Source organism: Hemicordylus capensis, chromosome 5, assembly GCF_027244095.1.
Source record: "Hemicordylus capensis ecotype Gifberg chromosome 5, rHemCap1.1.pri, whole genome shotgun sequence".
Classification (NCBI taxonomy): Eukaryota; Metazoa; Chordata; class Lepidosauria; order Squamata; family Cordylidae; genus Hemicordylus; species Hemicordylus capensis.
The window spans coordinates 14,193,425-14,215,654 of record NC_069661.1 but is presented as its reverse complement, the minus strand read 5'-3'; the positions used below and the strand labels follow the sequence as shown (position 1 = coordinate 14,215,654).

Below are 22,230 nucleotides of genomic sequence, written 5' to 3'. Positions count from 1 at the left end.
CATTTATTTTAGAAGCCCTAATTTTTACACATCACATGAAGTTTGTCTTGAACTGTCCTTGTAACTTTATGGATTTTGGTATTTCACATTAAAATTGATAACTCATTAAAAGTAGTTGAATGTCATGAGAGAGATTCCTGCCTGCAAGGAGAGGAGAGCTGGTCTTGTGGTAGCAAGTGTGACTTGTCCCCATAGCTAAGCAGGGTCTGCCCTGGTTGCATATGAATGGGGGACTTGATGTGTGAGCACTGCAAGATATTCCCCTGTCTAAGGGGGGGAATTATATCCCGGCAGCAATCAAACTTTACAAAATCAAGGTGGTTCCCCAAATACTTTATGGAGCCCAATTGGGGATGTATGCAAAATTTGGCAAACTAGAAAAATCCAAACGGGTTTCTTGAGGAAGCTATTTGGCGCCCCCAACTGTGTGTCCAACGCACTGATCCGCTCAGAGGTGGGCATTCTCAAACTGGAGTCCAAGGCCTGGATGTTATCAATCAACTATTGGATAAAACTGCATCTTTCCCCAACAGGATTAATCCCCAAATTACTGGCAGCAGAGCCACAAGCATCCTGGTGCAAGGAAATAATGCACAAGCTTTCCTGCTGTGGATTATCTCCCGCTTTACTGTTGGAGGCTGGTACGACTACAGCTCACAAATTGGTGCAGCAAAGACTGGTCGATATACAAATACAAAATGAGAGGGCTATTTTACCTCAATTTTACAAATCTGTACAGCTAAAGACAGACTTAAGCCCAGCTACCTACTTGTTTACGATTACTCAATGCAGTCATAGATGGGCTTTCTCTAGGGTGAGGTTTAATGCCTTCCCTTCAGCGCTTTTATATGGGAAGTATAACAAATTGCCCTATGAAAAGCGCATATGTCCTTGTGGCCAGGAGATCGAGTCAATGGCCCATATCTTATTAAAATGTCCACTTTACCAGGATGTAAGGCAGCAATTAATCCATCCCTTGCTAAATAATTTGAAGGGGAAAACTGGGGATCTTCTTTTAAAGTACTTATTAGCCGATGAAGATTCAGTAATCTCCAGAACAGTTGCTAAGTTCTGTTATGTGGCTTTTAAAAAATAAGAGTCTCAAACTCATGAGGGTATTCTTCTTTTTTTTAAAAAAACTTGCCATTTTTAGGTCTCTGTGTGTGTGTGTCTGTGTGTGTGTGTGTGTATACACACACACACACACACACACACACTTATTTTAAATAATATACTCTTATTTTAAGGATTTTATGTGATTTTGAGTTTTTAATGACTGTACATTTCTCTTTTGGTCACTGACCGTAAATAAATAAAGTAAGTTCCCCTCAGGGGATGGAGCTGCTCTGAGAAGAGCAGAAGGTTTCAAGTTCCCTCCCTGGCTTCTCCAAGATAGAGCTGAGAGAGATTCCTGCCTGCAACCTTGGAGAAGCCGCTGCCAGTCTGTGAAGACAATACTGAGCCAGATAGACCAATGGTCTGACTCAGTATATGGCAGTTTCCTATGTTCCTATGGTACTTGTCTCAGCTTCTAATATGGACTAGACATATAAAGAGAGAGAGGTTTATTTCCTGTAGTTCTGCACTGGAAAATGAAATCCTGGGACTTGTGACATAAAGTAGTAGACAATCATTTTAGTTGGAAAAGCTTTTGTGGGTTGGCTAGAATGCCAGATTATGTTCATATCAGCTATTCATTATGACAGTAATTTTTCTACTTTTGTTTAAAAGTTACCCAAGAAAACTGTCAAACAGGGAAAAAATGGTTTCTTTAGTTAGCACTACTAACTACAGACATGATCTTGCTGGGGTCGTTCTAGCTTACACTTGCTATGATGGTACCCTTCTTACTGACACATATTAGTCACCTGATGCAGGTCAGGCTAAAGCCAGCACCAATTCTGTGTCTAAACTTCTATTTCTCTTAGTGGAGTTTAAAGGTAATCTAAAGGTCCACAACCTGCTCTACAGCTAAAGGCCAATGTGCAAGATACACACAAAAAAGAAAGAAAAACATAAAAAGCCAAAACCAGAGGGAAAAGACAAGCCAAGTCCAGAAAACATTCCAAGTCATAAACCAGAGATATCAAGCAAATTAGTCCAGATAGAGTTAGAATAGTCAGAAGCAGTCCAAGTCAAACCAAAGTAATCAAAAAAGCACAATGTTTCTCAGAGGAACAAGGGAATAACTGGAGCAGAACCTTCCTGAGGCGATGCAAGCAGTGGACAAGAAGGAACTGAAGAGGGAGGCGCTCTACAGCCAACTTTGTACGCTCCGATTTCACTGTGCCTTAAAGGGCCAGTAAGTGCCTAAACGGAGCTAAATAATTCTTCCGAGGTCTTCCTGTGCAGGTATAGAAGACCCAGTTGTGAGTGGCCATCAGGGGCGTAACTATAGGGGGGCAGGGGGGCACGTGCCCCGGGCGCCACCCTGGTGGGTCACATGGGGGGCGCCAAAAAGTGGCTCAAAAAGTGGCAAAAAGTGGATTAAAAAGGATGGCATGAATAAGGAGTCTTTAGCACTATCACCCTAGTCCCTCAAATTACTCTGGAGTCCTTGGTTTTTGGTTTGTTAAAATACAGTCACTCACAAGGGAAAGTCAGGAACAGAACCAGGGCGTGAGGGAGGGGCATCATAATCATAATCATCATCATTGCATCATAATTCTGATGTTTGAGATACAAGCCAACTCCACAGGGTTGTTGTGAGGAAAAAACACATGTGTGTCAGTCAGATGTATGTTGGGGGGCGGCGGGGGGCACGATGGGGGGGGCGCAATTTCAGTGCTTGCCCCGGGCGCCGTTTTCCCTAGTTACGCCTGTGGTGGCCATGGATCCCTACAGAGATCAAACTGAATTTTAAACAACACTTACCTTAAAGTCAAGGTATCTACGTATGATAGCAAGTGTAACAAAATCCTTTGCAGAGAGACCAAGCAAATTTTCAAAGCCTAAAATAGGGTATTAATAGATTACTCTTAAAGAAACTTCATTTATTTATTAAGATTTATTTGTCACAAGGTAGTTTTGAAATGTACACATTAGCAAACCTTCAAGTGATCCCAGCTAGAGGATTGGTAGCTACTGGCTTAGATGTCCTTAAGAGCTAGTTGGCAAGAAGAAATGAATTTTCCCCTTCCTATTGCTGCAGTGGCAGAAGAAAATGCACTTGCTAAAACTACCATTATTAAAATGGCAGAAGCATCTTTAAGACCAGCCGTAGACAGCCCTATTGACAAGTCTGAGTAAAAGTAGCTCTAAGATATACTTTTTTGTACTTCTGTATTTTTAGGCTCAAACTAGACCTGTGTATTTTTTAGGGGTGTGCACTAGGGGTGTGTCCGAACCGGTCTGGAGGCCATTCTAATGGCCTCCGAACTGCCGGACCGGTTCGGACTGGGCCAGTCCGGGTCCGGGTGGGGGGGTCTCACTTTAAGGGCGGGAGGGCTTGCTTACCCCTCCCGCCTCTTTGCCCCCGTCAGAGGCCGTAATCTATGGTAAAATTGGGGCGCTGGAAACCAGCCGCCCCAGCCGCCGCCGCCCCCCCCGTGAGCAGATTAGAGAAGGAAAGGCTACTGCCGCCCTCCCGCCCCGCCACCCCGCCACGAGTGCTCACCAAGTTTAAAGAAATTAGAGAGGAGCTCGCGAACAGAGCTCCTCTCTTATCGAAGCCTCCGGCCCAACTGGGGCTTTGGGCGCGCGCGTACGCGCGCTAGAGCTCTTTATCCGCTAGAGCTTTTGCCGGAGGCCCGGTCTACCCGCCGGGAAGAAGCTGGGTAGACCGGGCCTCCGGCAATCGGAGGCCCGGCGGGTAGACCGGGCCTCCGATCGCCGGAGGCCCGGTCTACCCGGCTTCTTCCCGGCGGGTAGACCGGGCCTCCGGCAAAAGCTCTAGCGGATAAAGAGCTCTAGCGCGCGTGCGCGCGCGCCCAAAGCCCCAGTTGGGCCGGAGGCTTCGATAAGAGAGGAGCTCTGTTCGCGAGCTCCTCTCTAATTTCTTTAAACTTGGTGAGCACTCATGGCGGGGGTGGCGGGTGGCGGGGCGGGAGGGCGGCAGTAGCCTTTCCTTCTCTAATCTGCTCACGGGGGGGGGGGCGGCGGAAGCAGCGGCGGCTGGGGCGGCTGGTTTCCAGCGCCCCAATTTTACCATAATTACGGCCACTGGCGGGGGCAAAGAGGCGGGAGGGGTAAACAAGCCCTCCCCGCCCTAAAATGCAGGCCCCCCTTCGGTGCTGGTCCGGACTGCTCCGGACCATGCACATCCCTAGTGTGCACTAACCAGTTCAGCAGTCTATGCACAGACCACTGAACTGGTTCAAAAGACCAGTGTTTGAGCTGGTGGGGGGGTGCCTTTAAGGCGTGGGGAGGGTGCTCTTACCTCTCACGCCGTGTTTCCCCCACTGGTGCTGCTTCAAAAACCGGTCCCGTGGGGCGGCTGTATACCCTCCTGCCACCCTGGTGCACATCGGACTGGAAGAGACCGGCACTTGTGCGCATGTCATGTATGCGCACACACTGGCCGCTTCTGGTCCAGTATGCACCCGGGCAGCAAGAGCTGCCCCATAGGACTGGTTTTTGAAGCAGCACCAGTGGGGGAAATGTGGCAGGGGAGGTAAGAGCACCCTCCCACGCCTTAAAGGCAACCCCCCCCCCCCCACACACACACTGCCAAACCAGCCATTGCTGGTTCCATGCACATCCCTAGTATTTTTAAGCTCAAACTATACAACGTTGGCCCCCCCAACTGTTGCTGGACTACATCTCCCATCATTCCTTACTTTTGGCCACTGTGGCTGAGGATGCTGAGAGTTGTATTCCAACAACAGCTGGAGGGCTGAAGTTGTGCAACCCTGAACCAGACATTCATCAGAATGCATGAAAATCATGAATGCATCTGGAAGTCTCTTTTCCCCTCAAATACACTCGAGAGGGAGGGGGAAATCCCAGTTGTGACTATGAGAGGGAGGTTCACCTGCCCCACACTCTTGCTTTTATGCTGAAAACTGCCCGCTCCCTGAAGTGGCAATTTCCTCAAACAGTCATTTTGATGGTGTGTATGTAAGTGTAATTTTCAGTGTGAAGGAAAAGAATTGACCATCTCCTCTTCTCCAATTGCTGTTTTGTTGTTGTTGAGATAAACAGATTCTTTCTGTTCAAACTCTCTACATCTCTTTAGCACATGTTCTGATGAAATGTACTATTATGTGTGCATTGAATACAATGCGTGTAGAACTGTAAATGCATACAGATCTGTACATGTGTTGAATATAAGGTGTAAACAGGGCTTAGGCTTGACCTTAATCTTGCATTTTGGCATGCTAGCTTTTGGTTACTTCTGCAAACCTTCTCTATCTGCTTTGGATTATTGTAAAACAATTATTTATATGTTTCATCCAAAAATATTGTCTCTGCAGGTGGAAAACAGGAGGCTTTGGAGGTCTTTAGGAGGAGGTCTATATTGATGGGCTAAATGAGCAGTAGGGATGTGCACGAACCGGTTCGCAGGCCATGTTGGAGGCCTGCAAACCAGTTCGCGTGTCCGGTGGTCCAACGAACCACCAGCGGGGGGGGTGCTTTAAGGGCAGGGGGGTTGTACTTACCCCTCCTGCCGCTTTTCCCCCTCCGGCGCTCCAGTTTTGGGCAAAATCTTTGGGGCGGCAGCATTCCTCCCTGCCGCCCCGCCTCCTTGTTGTTCTCCAAAAACGGAAGTAACACAGGCGCATGCGCCCACCACCACCACGCGCGTCACGCATGTCACTGTGACGTGCGCGGTGCATGTGTGCACAACAGTGGTGCGGCGGCAGGCGCCCAAGTTACTTCCATTTTTGGAGAATAACAAGGGGGCAGGGGCAGCAGGGAGGAACGCTGCAGCCCCGAAGTTTGTTGCCAAAAACTGGAGCACTGGAGGGGGGAAAGCAGCAGGGAGGGGTAAGTACCCCCCGCCCTTAAAGCAACCCCCCCCACCAGCATCGGACCGCACCTCTGTGGTCCATGCACATCACTAATGAGCAGTGTGTTTCAACTACTACTGCTGGTAGTTTCTCCCTACCAAGGATTTGTGTTGGCAAAATTTCTAATTATAACCACATTAGTAGAAAACAGAAATGGCCAAACAGTGCTTCAAAAGAGATTGACAAGAACAAAATAATGAGGAGAGAAGATGTAATATTTAGTTTGCTTTTTTAAAAGTCACTAGCTAATGGAAGATGTGGGATTTCAGAGAAGAGCCCATGAACATGAACCTATTTGTCTGCTTTAGTCAAATATCCTATAATCTACTATGGCACAAAGGCCATGTTCTCATGATGAGAAGCATCACGGTTAAAGAGTTAACTGTGATCAGTGAGCCACACTCCTTTGGTGCACATTGTTGTGAGAATCTGGAGTCGGTTTCTGGGCTATTCTAGTTAAATCGCTGGTTAAATGTTGATTAACCACAGCGATTTAACCGGGACAGCCAGAAAATTCAGGTTCTCATACGCTTTGTGGGATTGGGTGGGTCTTGCTCACTATTAAATTCTTTAACTGGGATTCTTCTCATCATGAGACCATGGCCAAACTAGATTATGTGGAAGGGTTATTACAAAATACAGAAAAGCAATTTGTGGCCTTACCTAGTTTACATATTAAACAATAAATCTTTGCTCTCATGTTTTCAGCAACATCCATGACAGCAACAGTGGGACAAGTAGCAGGCATTGGAATGATTTCTTGTTGTTTTTGGAAGCGGCCAACTAATGGTCTTTTAATATCTACAGGATAGAAGAAGAAAAAGTGTCCAGGTTTTAGGTTCCACCTATCATCAGATATTCACAAATGTTAATGATATTTACAGTATATTTTCTGTCAGTCATCTGTCATATCAGTGCCAGATTTTGGGTGGCTCTGGGGCAAAGTCCCTTGGGTTCTGGCAAACTCACTAGCCAGTGGAGAGCAACAGTGGTAGCTCCTTCTCATTTCGGCCCCTCATCTGCAGTGATGCCGTTTTAGATTTCCCAAGTGCCCTGCCAGTCTAGTGGGGGGCAGGCATATCTGGGAAATATAAAAGAGTGCTGTTGCGGGTGGTGGTGCTGAAACTGAGGAGAAATGTCTGTTGATGTTGTGGTCCACTAAGCTTGCTTGGGCCCGAAGTGGCACTAATCAAGAAGTGGTGTGTAGCTGTAGCAGTGAATGCTCCTCTTAATGCCACTATTATCTATTTATTTATCTTATTTGCAAACCACTACACAGAGAGAGAAAGAGAGTTACATTGTTTAAAATGCATTTTAACATTTAAAATTTGTGGCTGGAGTGTTGGCACCATTTTGAATATAGGCACTTGGAAGAGTTTCAATAACAGAGCAACTTGGTCAGCTGAGAAAGTCATGGTATCGCCATCTCTTCCTCTCCTGACCCAACCACGAATAATCTGTGTGTTATCACAGGAGCTCTGAAGGAAGCCCATTTGCTGATAGAGAGGGTTGAAGGCTCTGAAAATGATTTTCTCAGCCAAGAGAGTTGTTTCACTGCTTCTGCCACCACCACACAAAAAATCACACTGGGCAGGCTCTCAAGGGTTGGCCATGGGCTTTCTCATGGTCCTGAGCTCCAATAATGCCCAAGCTTAATGTTCCCTCGTGCCAGGCCTGTATATAATGAAATATATGGAGACATTAAATACTATATAGTCATTGGTCCTTTGTTGGTAAGGCTTACTACTATCTGACTAATCCTTGATGTGATTAACCATTTAAAATTCTTGACCTGATTAACCATTTTAAAAGTGCATAATTTATTTTTAGAGAGACAGTGGGGGATTTTGATGTTTTAAAAGACAATACCCCCCAACACACATAACTCTCTACATTGCTTAGTAATAACAGCTACAACTACTTGCAATTAACAATCCAACTACTAGATCATGTGATCTAGTATTTATGTACATTTCAATGTGTATATGTATTTTCTATAGGTTCTGAAGAGTTATACTCATATCTTTCAGTATCATAAAGGCTGACATATAAACTAACAAAGTGCCACTGCTATGTGAACTGCGCTGGTGCTGCTTAGGAGTTCAACTAATGCAGCACATACACTTGTATGTGTGTGGGGAATTTTGACAAGCTACCCTTTGGAAGTGCTCTGTGCCATGTGAAAATATGTCCCTGAGGGTCACACAGCCCTAAAGGACATATTTTCAGGTGGCACAGAGGGCTTCCAGGGGAAGGGAAGGTTGTTGAATGTCGACTCCCTTGCGAACATTCATGCAGTGTTTATTGGGAACGCCTCAGCAGCACTGGCACATTTCACGTAGCACCAGGCTTTGATAGTCTGAATGCCACAAAGGTGTTCTCTCTCCCACTCACCCCCACAAACAGCTTATTACATCATGGCAATGTAGTTTATATTTTAAATTGCAAGTCATATTAATTTATTTCTGAAGCTGAATGTTGAGATACAAATCTAATGTAAAATGTTTTGTGTAAACTGCCTAGAACCTTTGGAATCAGGAGGTATATAAATTAAATAAATAATAATAAATAAAAATAATGAATAAAATAAATAAATATGAAATAAAATTGGAAAAACCATTTTAATCTGGTAGAATGAGAACAGGAAAGAATGCTTACTACTGTGATAAACTCAGTACTGAATATAACTTTATTCCATTATTTAACTTTGTATGTACAAAATCTTATTTTCTAGGAAACTGGTCATGTTTAGGGCAAAATGCGTAACAGCTGGATTGTATGAGGCAGATTTACCAGGCAAAGTTGACCTAATTAAGAAATACAGATAAAAATAGATGTACTTCTGCAGTTGATGGAACAAACACCATCTAGTGGTAAAACTAATAACAAAGCAAAGACTTCTCCCATCAGTTCTGAATTACTTTTTTAAAAGCTGATGTGCTTCCATGAACCAATCTTGTATATGAACATGTTAAAAAGTAACATATAAATTGGTAGCAAGCATGACTTGTCCCTTAGCTAAGCAGGGTCCACCCTGGTTACATATGAATGGGAGACTAGAAGTGTGAGCACTGTAAGATATTCCCCTTAGGGGATGGAGCCACTCTGGGAAGAGCAGAAGGTTTCAAGTTCCCTCCCTGGCTTCTCCAAGATAGGGCTGAGATAGATTCCTGTCTGCAACCTTGGAGAAGCCACTGTCAGTCTGTGAAGACAATACTGAGCTAGATAGTCTGACTCAGTATATGGCAGCTTCCTATGTTCCTATGAGATAAAAAACCTGAGCCAGCGTGGTGTAGTGGTTAGAGTGCTGGACTAGGACCAGGGAGACCCGAGTTCAAATCCCCATTCAGCCATAAAACTAGCTGGGTGACTCTGGGCCAGTCACTTCTCTCTCAGCCTAACCTACTTCACAGGGTTGTTGTGAAAGAGAAACTCAAGCATGTAGTACACCGCTCTGGGCTCCTTGGAGGAAGAGCAGGATATAAATGTAAAATAATAATAATCCTCTCTAATAAAATGCTTGGTGTCCATCTGTGGACGGACACCAAGCGTGCGTTTGTGCCTCGCCTGTTCTGGGCATGCGCAAAGCGCATGCCCAGAACAGAGCAAGGCAGCCGCAAACGCCGGCACCCGGCGGCCATGTTGGGCGGCCAGAAGTGGCCGCCCCGAAGAAGCTGGGTAAGCGGCGGCGGGGGACACTGGCCGAGGCGCTGCGGAGCCATGGCCGAGGCCTGGCCGCGCCGCCGCATACCCGGCTTCTTTGGGGCGGCCGCTTCTGGCCGCCCAACATGGCCGCCGGACGAGGCAGCGGAGACAACTCAATGCGGCGGTGGGCCCGGGCAACGGTGAGCCCAGCGGGAGCTGTGGGCGGCGGTGGGTGGCGGGCCCGGCCGGAGCCGCGGGCGGCGGTGGGTGGCGGGCCCGGCCGGAGCTGGTGGGTGGCGGGCCCGGCTGGAGCCGTGGGTGGTGGGCGGGGGAATGGCGGCGGGGGTCCGGAGCGCACAGCTCCACTAGCGCCCGTTATCCAACGGGCATACAAACACTAGTAATAATAATAATAATAATAAATAAAACCTGTGAATTTCCACATTCAGCAAGCATCTTCATATATAGGTATATCTCATTTTTAAAAAGCATTCCTAGCTTTAAAAGATGAGATATAGCCCTGATCCTACCAGAAGAAAGCTCTCTGGTATTCACAACGTTACAAACTCATCAAAGCAGCTAAGCCTATTGCTAGATTTACTTTTCTTACGTTTTTGTTATCAACGTACCTGTATTTGGAAAATTCCAAGGGTAACAGAATTAGGCTATTTAAGAGTTTTGATAAAAATATGGACTTATAGTAGATGTTCTCTTGCCAGTGGCTATATATACAGTAGTACACATTTGGGCATTTGCTTACGGCTACATTCATTGAAAAAGTGATAATGTGCCTGATTCTATTACCCTTGGAATTGCCGCCAACTTGTTCAGTGGCTACACAGAGATGGGCTTTCTCAGCTGCTGCCTCAAGATTGTGGAATGCGCTCCCTACTAAGACAGGAGCCTCCCCATCTCTGGCAATTTTAAAGAAACTTCTGAAAACACATCTCTTCAACCAAGCTTTCTCAGCTTTTAAAAACTTGTTTTTAAATTGCTTTGGCTATTTAATTGGTGTTTTATGATGTTTTAATTGTTAATTATTAATTTATGCATTTTATAATTTCTGTTTTAATTGTTAATTGATTTTAATGGTGTTTTAATGTAAACTGCCCTGAGCCTTTTGGAAGGGCGGTATAAATTTTTAAATTAATAATAATAATAATAATAAATTAATATTAAATAAATATTTCTATAAAGGAAATATTTCTATAACTATAAAGGAATTTCTAACAACAAAAGATATAAAATATTCTATAACTGAATACTTACCAGCAATTCTTCCAAGTTTATCATGTTTCACTCCCATCTCCTTCTCTTCTTTCCTCCACAAATTTATTAATAGATGAGCTGCAGTTTGATCTTTTTTCCCTCGCCAGACATTGATATGAGAAACAGTTTTAGGGTTGTCACAAAACTCGACTAATATTCCAAGAATTAGATTGCATACATTCGTTTCATTTAACTTTGCAGAAGAAAAACAAGGAAATAATTGCAACAATTACAATTCCCCAAGGAATCATATCTTCATAATTATTATAACTGACAAAAACTGGAAAGCTAGCACCCTGATCTATTCGCCTGATGTGTAATAATAATAATAATAATAATAATAATAATAATAATAATTCAATTTCTATACCGCCCTTCCAAAAATGGCTCAGGGCGGTTTACATAGAGAAATAACAAACAAATAAGATGGAACCCTGTCCCCAAAGGGCTCACAATCTAAAAGAAACATAAGACAGACACCAACAACAGTCACTGGAAGTACTGTGCTGTTGGGGGTGGATAGGGCCAGTTACTCTCCCCCTTCTAAATAAAGAGAATCACCATGGTAAAAGGTGCCTCTGCCAAGTTAGCAGGGGATTCAAGTTAGCAGGGGACTCTGCCAAGTTAGCAGGGGATCCCTGTGTACACAGGGATTCAAATTTGCTATATTGCAATGAATTAATGATACAAATGTTTTATGGACCGAGTTTGAAGGCTTCAGATTTGTAACAAAGGCATCCAAAGAAAGTTAGTCAACACCAAGTCTCATTAAAATTAATGGGACAAGTTAGTCATAACTAACTCTCTCATTGGTTTCAATGGTGCTTCGTTATGACTAAATTTCTACAGATACAGTGTATTGAAATGAACTGAAATATGTCTAAATAAAATAAGTCTGAAAAACATCTAAATAATAAAACAAAGGTGTATGGTTTTACATAGTTCAATATCACAAAATGGCATTTTGCATGGAATTTTATCAGGTACAGAATTTAAATATCTGAGAATCTTGGTGTCGCCTTTAAATAAAAGACATCATTGTAGAGACAAGTTTTGAAACGTGCAAGTAGTCTCAAGAAACAATTTGTTCAAACACTGCATTTTGTTCATAGGTGTTCCCATAGATGTTTATTTCCATATCCCCCTGTATGATCCTGCAATATAGGCCTTTTTTAAAAAATCTAAGTACAGCACCTAGCATATTGTACACACTTTATACACATTCAGTGATGGTACCCTTCATTTGTGGCTATTTCTCCTCCTTTTGGCACTGTGGTGATCAGCCCTCCCCTCCCCTAAAGGGTGAACCAGAAGTGAACCCTGTCCTGACTGACAGGCAGTGACCTCTGGGGATCAGCCACTCAGCACATGGTGGTCGAGACCTAGAGGGCCAGGTGGCAGGAAGTGAAGGTGGTCTTGGTTCTCAGAAGGAGCTAGGAGGAGGAGAAGAGAAGACGGGCAGAAGGCTTAGTGAGGGACAGCCATGGAGCTTTGGCTGCCTCATGGTCAAAATCTAGCCTGAAGAATTCTCTCATGGAAGGACATCTGCAGATCCTTGAGAGACAGGATTACAGGAAGCTTGAATTCTCTCCTGGAGTTTGGGGTGAGTTTCAAGGGGGAAGGAAGCCTGGGCTTCTGAAGGGTTTAGCAAGGGAGCTGTTTGTTAGCCTGTGTCAGATTTCTTTCTTTTCACGCTTTGCAAATCCTTACAACTGGTTTATTGTGTTTTTATCTGTAATATAACAAACCAAGAGAAACTGAGCCTCAGCCCTTTATATCCAACCAGGGTGCTATAAAAGTCTCTGTGCTCTGTAAAGGTGCTTTTAAAGGTTTCTTGCAACTGGGGGTGCTTTTTGAATCATCCTTGCAACTGAGTAACCATGTTTTTTAAAGTGTGCCACTCCAAATACCAGCTGGAGTGCTTTTTGGAAGTAATCTTGTAAAGTACTGAGTATTTCTTTTTATCTGTAACTAGAAACTGAGAAAGCCTCAGACTGAAGTAGTCTGTATTTTGAAATAAAGTTTTTCTCATTTTTGTTTTTTGTTCTTTGTATTTCACTTGCCTCTGAGTGGATTTTTAACTCAGGAAAAGGGATTTTACCCTGGTGCAAATGCATCTCAGGTTGGATTGCTCAGCAAATCACACTTCAAAGTTTTCTCTTCATGTGTAGGCTGCACGTGGAAGGTTTTATGTATTTTTCCATTGGTAAAGAAGGCGGGTTTTCCTGGAATTTCATCCACACGGGTGGGGGGTGGGGTTGGATCAACTCTGTTAAAAAGTGTGCATGGTGGCAGCAATATAACTACCAAGGAACAGTTAAGTTTCAAAGGAACAGCCTTTGTTGAGCAAACATGGCGGGAACAATGCAGCGATTTTCTTTTCCCCACGTGGACTTGCTTTAAGACAAAGGCTGGGCTTAAATCTGCTATTCGCTAATTCGTACAGGCACATGTACTCCTTTTTAAAGAAGTCCTGAGTTTTCCAAAACCTCATACATGTGTAATGGGCATGCTATCAGACTCCGAGGATGAGGATGAGACAGGCAATGTGACAGCAGAGGAGGGTGTGCAGCAATCTCAAAGGCAGGAAGTTGCAGAGGCAAGCGGGACCGACTCATGGGACGTTGAAAAAGAAACAGAGCCTAGTATGACAACTCCTGTGGAGGAGGCACAGCCAACCTCAGGTGTAGAGAGGCGTCAGTTGAAGAGACAGGAGGAGATAAGGAGACGCATGTGCAGAATGGCTCAACTAACAAGAAGAGCTGCTGAGTCAGGGACCCATGATTGAAAGCACATGGCTTCAGCCTATTTAATACTGCTTTGCCTCAGCTGCATTGGTGGTAGCAATGTCATGCTTTGGTGAGCTACCCAGCTGTGTTCCTGCTTGTTTTGACTGTGCTTTGACTCTGGACTGTTTGGACTCTGTTTGTGGAACTCAACTTGGACTTGGTTCAACCGAATGGATATTGTAATGACTCAGACTGGCTTTGGTTTGGAAATTGCTTACTGCTTGGCTCTGACATTCTCTTTTTGACCCTTTGCCTGCTTCACGCTCCATCTGCTGATATATAGCTCTAGATTAGCCTGACAGGTTTACGACAATAAGGTTCAGAATAAAGTATACTAAATCAAATATAAAACAAAGTATACTTTATTTTATACTGACCTATACTTCAAATAAAGTATACAAATACCTGTTTAATGCCTTTTATATTGATGGGATGTGTTCTGTTGCTTGCACCAATGGGGTTGCTTTATTGGGGTTTTTAAAAAATGTTTAATGCTTTGAGCACCTCTTTGGAGGAGTAAAGTGGGTTATAATTTTTACAATCAATAAAATAATAGAAATTAAAATAAAGTAATTTGTTTACACAAAATGCAATCATTTTATTCAATTGATTTGCATATTTACATTTAAGCTCTTGGAGCGGTTTTACAATTTTACAGTTTATACATGTAATCTGGATTTATTTTGACACAGAGTAAGAAAATACCCTGATATTGTACAACTTGAGGTTGTTCTTATGACCTTCTCTACCTGAGCTAGCACAGTCCTACCCAGATTGAGCTGCTCGTGAGAACCTCTGGGATCAGTCCTAATTCTGGTGCTCCTCAGCAGGGTAGCTTGGCTTTTTTACCCAGGCTAAAAGTGAGGTAGGAGGGTGCATGTGTGCCCTCCTTCCCCACTGTTCAGTTGTGTGGGTAGCTGGACTGCTGGTAGCTCCTTTCAGGCTGCCAGCAGCCATTGAAATGAGATCGGGGGAAGGAGTGACTTGGCTTCTAGAGTTTCCACAATGCGCTGTGCTGCTCAAGCAGTGTATTGTGGGATTCCTGGAGACTGGGGTTCATTTCCTCAGCCTTCAGTTCGCTGCGTCACTCACCATAGAAGTGATCATGTGGGCCAGCAAGTGGCACAGCTTCGGAAAAACAGGTGGTTGTGTGGGGGAAGGTAGGAATGACCCTGCCTTCCTCCTTGGCCCCTCATATAATGGTCGTGTGAACGACCTTCCTGTCTTTGGGCGGGGGGGGGCAACTAAAGAAGCTTCATGAGGCAGCAGAGGCTAGTTGCTGTGCATGTACAGGCCTTTCTGCATGGCCATTTTTGTGTGGAATAAAAATACACACGTTTACATTCTAGCACAGTCTGCATGCCTCCCCTCAAGGAACTACTTTCAGTTTGGGGATATTACATTTTCAGAGGAAAACATTGATTCTGCACTTGGGAAAACTAATGTCACTGTGATTGTATTCATAGCTTTTGTGAATGCCCTGTGGATTGTGCTTGTTCAGGCATCTCAGGTACATACTTGGTGTAATGAAATTTCTGACAGGGAGCAACAGAGCCATGGATATATAATTAAAACCAGGTAACTTGGCACGAATCAATAACAAGATTCTATTTTCAGTAGAGTTGATACTCTGGATTATAATACCCACCACTAGCAAATCCAGGAGGGTGAAGAGGCCCTCTCTTTCAAGAAAGTAATCCTCTAAAATGGTACAGCCCATCACACAGCACCTTAAATGAAAATAATTTCAGATTGAAGGATCTCTTTCAGCTTGCACTCAGCAAACATGTTTTATTTCTAACAACTTGCTAAAGGGAAAAAGGTCCCAGATTAATTACTAGTACCCCAATATTTATTGAAGTACTGCTTGAGCTAGCAACATTTGGCTCAGAATATCTCTACCAAAACCATGCCACATTCATAATTTTGCTGTATATCAATGACATACATTTCAGATTGGAGGAGCATTTATTTGGAGGGCCATTTCCCCCTCTAATGAAGGAACCAAAGTCTGCATCAGCAAAAGAAAGAAGATGTGTGCCAGTCATACCTTGTGCAGAACTGGTTGCATTTCTATTTTATTGAAAGGCTTCTATAAAATTACAGAAACTAGGCACTGAAAAACTGCAGAGGCTAATAGTCCCACAGGATAGGAAAGATTGTGGGAACATTTCTGCTTCACCTACACTGAACCTCCCTAGATGCTTATGCGTCCCATACCACAGCAGCATATGTTGCTGTAGTTTAGTGGCCCAAAATCTGGTAAAGAATCTTGAACTTGTATTAATCTGTGGACTGTCTCTAATCCAGGGGAAGGATAAATGAATTTGTTGCTTACTATAGTGCATTGCTAGCTTTGCAGACCTACAGATAGACCTATAGATTACCTGAAGCTTAATGCATTGAACAGCATCCTACTAAATGAAACAAATCAAAGATATTTCTATGGAAGTACAATAGTTAATTATTTTGTCAAACAGTATGATTATGCTGCAATTCTCAAACTTCTCTGCAGTGGTGAGGGCACAGCTACACTCAGAGATTTCAGATTGATGCCTATAATTGTTCTTGTTCCTGTAAATGTTTGTAGTTGCCTCACAATGAGAACTCAATAAACAAGTCCAACATATGTGCAGGTCCTCAGTCAGTCAAGTGTTCAGCCTTACTTGGCAAATGATGGCTGAACACGTGAAAATAAGTGTAGGACTGAATAACCAGAGTATAACAAATACAAAGAATTAAAAATCTACAGATACTTCCATCAAATGAAGAATGTAAAGCAGTCAATTATCAATTCATTAGCATTTCAAACCCATAAACTCAACATATAATAATTTAGACAATGATACTCTTTAAAAGTATTGCTTAGGAATGGAAAAAGAAACCCTTGCCCTGTTCAAATTCTTCTTTCACAGAAGGCAGCAATAGGCCCAAATAGGGTTTAAGACTTGCCTGTTTTCCACTAATTAAACTTTTCAAAATAGCTGTATTTACCATAAACAGTCCAGAGCACTAAAAAGGAGACGGTTATGGCCCAGTCCACTATAGAATTTCTTTACATCCATCTTCATAAATGGAATAAGTGTATCCACTCCTTCCCATCCAAAGATTTCCTGTGTGATATATCAGTCAAACCCACATTATTCTGGAAGAGTTACAGATATAGGCTTCCAGAGTGAAGCTAGCACAAGGCAGAGTTAGCACAAACCATTACTTCCTTCCCACCCACCTCTCAGCAGCCTCCCAGAGCCATCTGAAAAGCCATTCCTGGGATCAAGAGACTCTCTGCAACAGCCTGGGATGCAGCATGGATGGCCGAAGTGCTGCCACACTCACTCACTTGCCCTGCCCTACCAGGAGGGAGAGAGCCCCAGATCACAGGAGTAGCTACTTGCCAGGGAGAAACATGGAGCAATTTCCTCGCTGCTAGCTGGAATTTTGTATTTTCTGGTGTTGTCTCACAAGTGGCTAGTTTTCCATACTTCTCCACTCCTGAGATAACATCAGAAGATGAAAACAAAAAGGGAAATTGAAGGAAAGAGCATGTGGCCTACAGAAAGAAATTACAAGCATACAGCATATCTCACTTATGCCTAATAATGTTACAGACATTAAACTACAGACACCTCTAGTCTGAAAGAACAAAATTGTTCAATGCGCTCCCTGCTGAGACACAATCCTCCCCATCTCTGGCAATTTTCAAAAAACACCTTAAAATCCATCTTTTTGCCCAAGCTTTCTCAACTTCCTAAAATTTGGGGGGTTTAATCTCTGGTTTATGTTTAAATTGTTAAATTGTTTTTAAGTTTTTTGTATATGTTTTTATCTGGTTTTATGCTATTGTTAACCGCCCAGAGACTAAAGTTTGGGACGGTGTACAAATTTGATAAATAAAATAAATAAATACAAACCTTTCTATGAACATTATTTTCACAAAGAGTTGACAGGGTAAGAAAGGTATCAGTCTGAATTTCAACTACAATGGCATCTTCTTTTTCTTTGAAATTGTTAGTTGTACTCTTCAAGATACCTAATATTATGCAGAAGCGGGTAATATCAAATTTACTCCTTTAGATATAAAGACCGTATCATGTGGCCTGCTAAAATCCACAGAGCTACTTCAGCTGTATTTCCCTGTGAAATATTGCTGAGCAAAAGATAGAGGCATCATGCAAACAGTTTGCTATGCTGTGTATGGAGGAAAACTATTTGGGGGTGGGGGCGCATTAAAAAGTAAGGGCTCATGCACAATCAATGCTAATTTAATTTAAAAGCAAAAGAAACAGCAGCCCAGCTACTATACACAATGCACTACAAACTGCTTTGGAACCGAAGAGTTTGCTATTCTGTGTATGGAGGTGGGGAACTATTTAGAGTGGGTGGGGCACTTCTAAACACAAAGATCTTTGGATAATAGCCACAGTCTATATTTTTTCCCATATCTCTCCCTCACTAAATATCACCCCAGTATGTTTACTGAGTTCCAGAACAGACTATTTGAGGAATATTTTCTGCAACAGACTCAAAGAGCAAATCAGAGAAGCAAATACTGAAGGGGGGGAAGGAGGCTAGACAGTTCTTTTCAGCTGAATCATTTTTTTAAAGCAAAAAGTACATAGATGAGTTCAGAGAGAGATATAAGTTTATTCGGTCATTGACCAGCAAATGGGTTCAGAGATATCTGGCCGACATAATGTGCTCTGAATAGGCACTGCTAATGGGTCTTTTGTTGTCACTTTTGGAGCCAATATGTGGAGCCTGGGTACTGTGCAATTGTGTACAATTGTAAATAGGGTGAAAAAATATTATTTAAACATTGGTTGTTAGAGCTTAAATGGGCAGAACAGAGTTCAGCAATCCAGGCAATCTTGCCCTAAGTAAGCAGAGAGAATTTAAGCGATACTTCACCCAACAGTTGATGAATTGCTCCCTGATCACAAAGATCAAGATTCACAGCATCATCACCAAGGGAGACAACAGGTTTCAGTACTCTCAAGCTGTAGCGCATCTGTGCAAGTTTGTTGCCACGACCACCTGTACCATGGAAACTGTTGCCTTGACCAAAGAAGGGATCTGCAACAAACCAAAACCAAATATCCTTTTTTTGCAATACAGTGTGTGTACCTCCTGCAATAGATGGGCTGCTGCAAGGCCTTTTGTGTAAAAACAACTTAAAGCACTGTTAACACTGCACTTGGTTACATAATGTAGATGCATTTCTAAAATATAAATAAAATGCCTAGTGCAGTGGTTGCTGTTGCTACATAAGAAGATTCACTGATGATACCTTATTTATGGCAGTAAAGACATTGCCATGCTGCTTCCTTTGCAGATACAAGCAATACTAAGAGCAGGGGCAGCTCCGCTATGGGTAAGGTGAAGCAACAGCCTCAGGAGGGAAGTGTGCCACAGGGAGGCACTTTGCCCTGCTCCTTTGCTGTGGACATCGCCCACCTGCTGCTGCCATCCCCACACCACCTCCACTGTCACCCCTGTTCTTTTCCCAGTGTTCTTCCACCAGACCCTGACCCCTCCTTACCAGCATCGCCCACCAAGTTTGGTTCACTGGTTGGCACTGATGGCATCCCTTTCCCCCCTCCACTGGCAGATGCATGGTCTGTCCTGGAGCTGGTGCCCGCCACTGCTTGCTGTATCAGCCAGGGTGTGAGCATCCACTTTCACCAGCCCCTGTCTCTTGCTGACAATGCTGCAGTGCTTCCCTTCCAGCCCTGAGTTTTTATCAGCTTTTGGTGCTGGAGGGAAGAGAGCAAGCTGGGTGTTGGTGTTGCGGAGGTGGTAGGAGTTGGCCTATTCCTGTTGCTGCTGCAGCATCAGCTCACACTTGCTAACTGAGCAAAGAGGCACCTTTTAAGAGTGGCGATTCTCTTTACTGAGCAGGGCGAGAGCCACTGGCCCTATCCATTCCCAGCACAGCATCCCTCCAGTGGCTGTTGCTGGTATCTATCTTGTGTTTCTTTTTTAGATTGTGAGCCTTTTGGGGACAGGGAGCCATTTTATTTATTTAACTATGAGGCGGGTCTCACGATCAAAGAGACACGCCTGGGGAGGGTGAGCGGGGAGAGTGGGCTTAGCCTTCAGACAACCAGCCAGTCTGCTCTGGGCGGCTGGAACAGCAGCCCACACGACTGCCGACTCCATCATGGAGCTGGCCAGGGCTGGGGAGTTCGGAGGCCAAGTGGCCCCCGGAAGCTCTAGTATGCCCTGTGTGAGTGCGCAGGGCATAGTGGAGAGACCCCTGAGCTGGGAGGCTGCTTTTAAGCCTCCCAGCCGGGGGCCTACTCATGAGTAGCCACCGTGCAGAGCCGCGCCACAGCAACTCATGAGCAAAAAACCTGGGTTTGCGGAGCACTTGCTCCGCAAACCTGGTTTAAGGGGCGGGTTACTTGAGTGGGTTACCCGCTCAGGAGCCACTGGGCTTGCAGCCGAGGCTAGCCCGATTTCATCTCAGCGTGTGAATAGCCTCTATATCTACGTAAAACCACTTTGGAAACTTTTGTTGAAAAGTGCTATATAAATATTGGTCGTATTCATATGCTCTGCTGTCTCTCCCCTCCAGCACCAAAAGCTGAAAAGCTTGGTGCTGGAAGGGAGAGCACAGTAGTGGCAGTGAGAGGAGGAGCCAGTGAAAGAGGCTGTCTACACACTCTGCAACAGCAAACAGTGGTGTGTGCTGTCTCTCTAGGACAGAGAGCATGCCTGGAAGAACCTGAGGGGAAAGGGGACGGCCTCAGCACCAGCCCAGCAAGGAGAGGCTGGGGCTACATGAGTGCTGGGCTCACCTAGGGGTGGGACAAGCAGCATGTTGCAGCTGACTTCAGGTGCTGACTGGCAACAAGCTGCCTCTGACTAGGAATGCTGCACTCAAGAGCTTCAGGTTTATGGGTTGCACAGTGACAGGTGACAGGAGGCAATGCCCATATTTCCTAATAGCATATGCTAAATAACTTAGTTCAGGCAGGGAGAGCTGTTTTATTACCCATTATGATGTGCATTTAGCCTTACATAAGAACTGTACCTCTCACGTTCCACAGCCATTTGGTCCCATTGTTCACGATTCTAGGTCCACCCATTCAGGATCCAATAGAAAACTATTGTTTGTAACTCAGTGCTTCAACTAACTTAGCACAGCTAGAGAAATGGCTTAATCCATTATTACTGCTGTTGTGAATTGTCACTGTACTTCTCTCTTAGATTTTAACTTTACATAAATATCAGTCTGGACCCATATAACTTAGACCATTTATTATGTATGGGGAGAAACAAGAGAGAGTCTTGTGGCATCTTAGAGACTAATACATTTATTTCAGCTAATGCTTTTCATGGATTACCCTTCACTTCACCAAATATATACACATATACATACCTACCTTCTTCATCATATACTTCATGTTGTGGATGCTAATCACAGAAGCTTATGCTGAAATAAATGTGTTAGTCTTTTAGGCTACAAGACTTTGCCCCCCCCCTTCACGTAATAAAGGACTTGAGCCGTATATATGTCCAGACTATTTCCTGAGTATTTCCCTATACCCACATTGTATCCTATACTTCCAAGTTAAAGTTTGTAGTAAAGAATTTATCCTGGGTTCCTGGAGCAGCAGGCTTCCCCCATGTAAGGAATCGGACTTTTATGAACAAAACTAAAGTTTATTTCAAACAGCTGGTAAGGTCAAGGCTGTGGAATGTTTCAGCATCCATTAAATTAGGGTTCTATGCTCTAGCAATTCTCAAGATTTTGTCCAGGACTGTCTCTCCATTACTGAATATACCAACACCCACCAGCAGGGCATGGTGCATCATACAGAGTTGTGTGTATCTGAAGCTGGGACTTCACAGACAGTCATGTGAGCCTAGAAAGCCAAACCAGACCATTGTTCTATCTATCTTGACCGGCAGTGGTTCTCAAGAGTTTTAGACAGTAGTCTTTCCCAGACCTACCTGGGGATTGCAAGGATTGAACCTGAGACCTCATGAATGTAAAGCATGTGCTCTGTTATTGCTCTATGGATCCACGCCCTATGTATACTCAGCACCTTACCTCCTGAGCCATAGTCCTTCAGTCATCTAGGCAGATTAGACACTGTGGGGGTGAGGATGCCCTTGAATCTGGTCGGCTGAACCATAACAGAGCAAGAATGCATCAGATGCTTAAAACCCCTACCTCCAAGACAGCCACTGAGTACAAGCAACATGTTTGATCAAAGACACATTTGATTTCACCTCCCCTTGCATTGTTTCTTATTTAGTAGCTGACAGCATGGCTGTGGCCACATCTTCTGTCTCTGGACTTCTGCTTCATCTACCTGATCTGGTTCTTGACCCTGGCCTGTGCTTGGCCATGCCTCCTGCCTTTGGCTTCTACTCCTCACCTGACCACGCATGAACTGGGCCGCCCCAATGCGGCCTGTCTTGGCATTTAGCCAAGGTGTGACTAATCATTAAAAACAAAATAAAGGTATAATATATAATATAGTCAATTAAAATATTTTCATTTAATTCCAACCATCAAAATCTAGATCAAACAGAACGGTCTTGCACTGCATTCAAAATATATG

General features: G+C 44.0%; 1 protein-coding gene across 2 annotated transcripts in view; it reads right to left on the bottom strand.

Annotated features, from left to right (window-relative positions):
* LOC128326157 (cilia- and flagella-associated protein 69-like) overlaps positions 1-22,230 on the bottom strand; it is a 58,566-nt gene that overhangs the window by 3,853 nt on the left and 32,483 nt on the right. For both annotated transcript variants that reach the window (XM_053252448.1, XM_053252449.1), the window contains 7 exons: positions 18,563-18,727; positions 17,566-17,684; positions 16,649-16,767; positions 15,303-15,384; positions 10,866-11,058; positions 6,615-6,752; positions 2,875-2,951 (listed from right to left, as the gene is read on the bottom strand). In XM_053252448.1, coding sequence (XP_053108423.1) covers positions 2,875-2,951; positions 6,615-6,752; positions 10,866-11,058; positions 15,303-15,384; positions 16,649-16,767; positions 17,566-17,684; positions 18,563-18,727 — 893 coding nt within the window. The remainder of the gene's footprint in view (positions 1-2,874; positions 2,952-6,614; positions 6,753-10,865; positions 11,059-15,302; positions 15,385-16,648; positions 16,768-17,565; positions 17,685-18,562; positions 18,728-22,230) is intronic.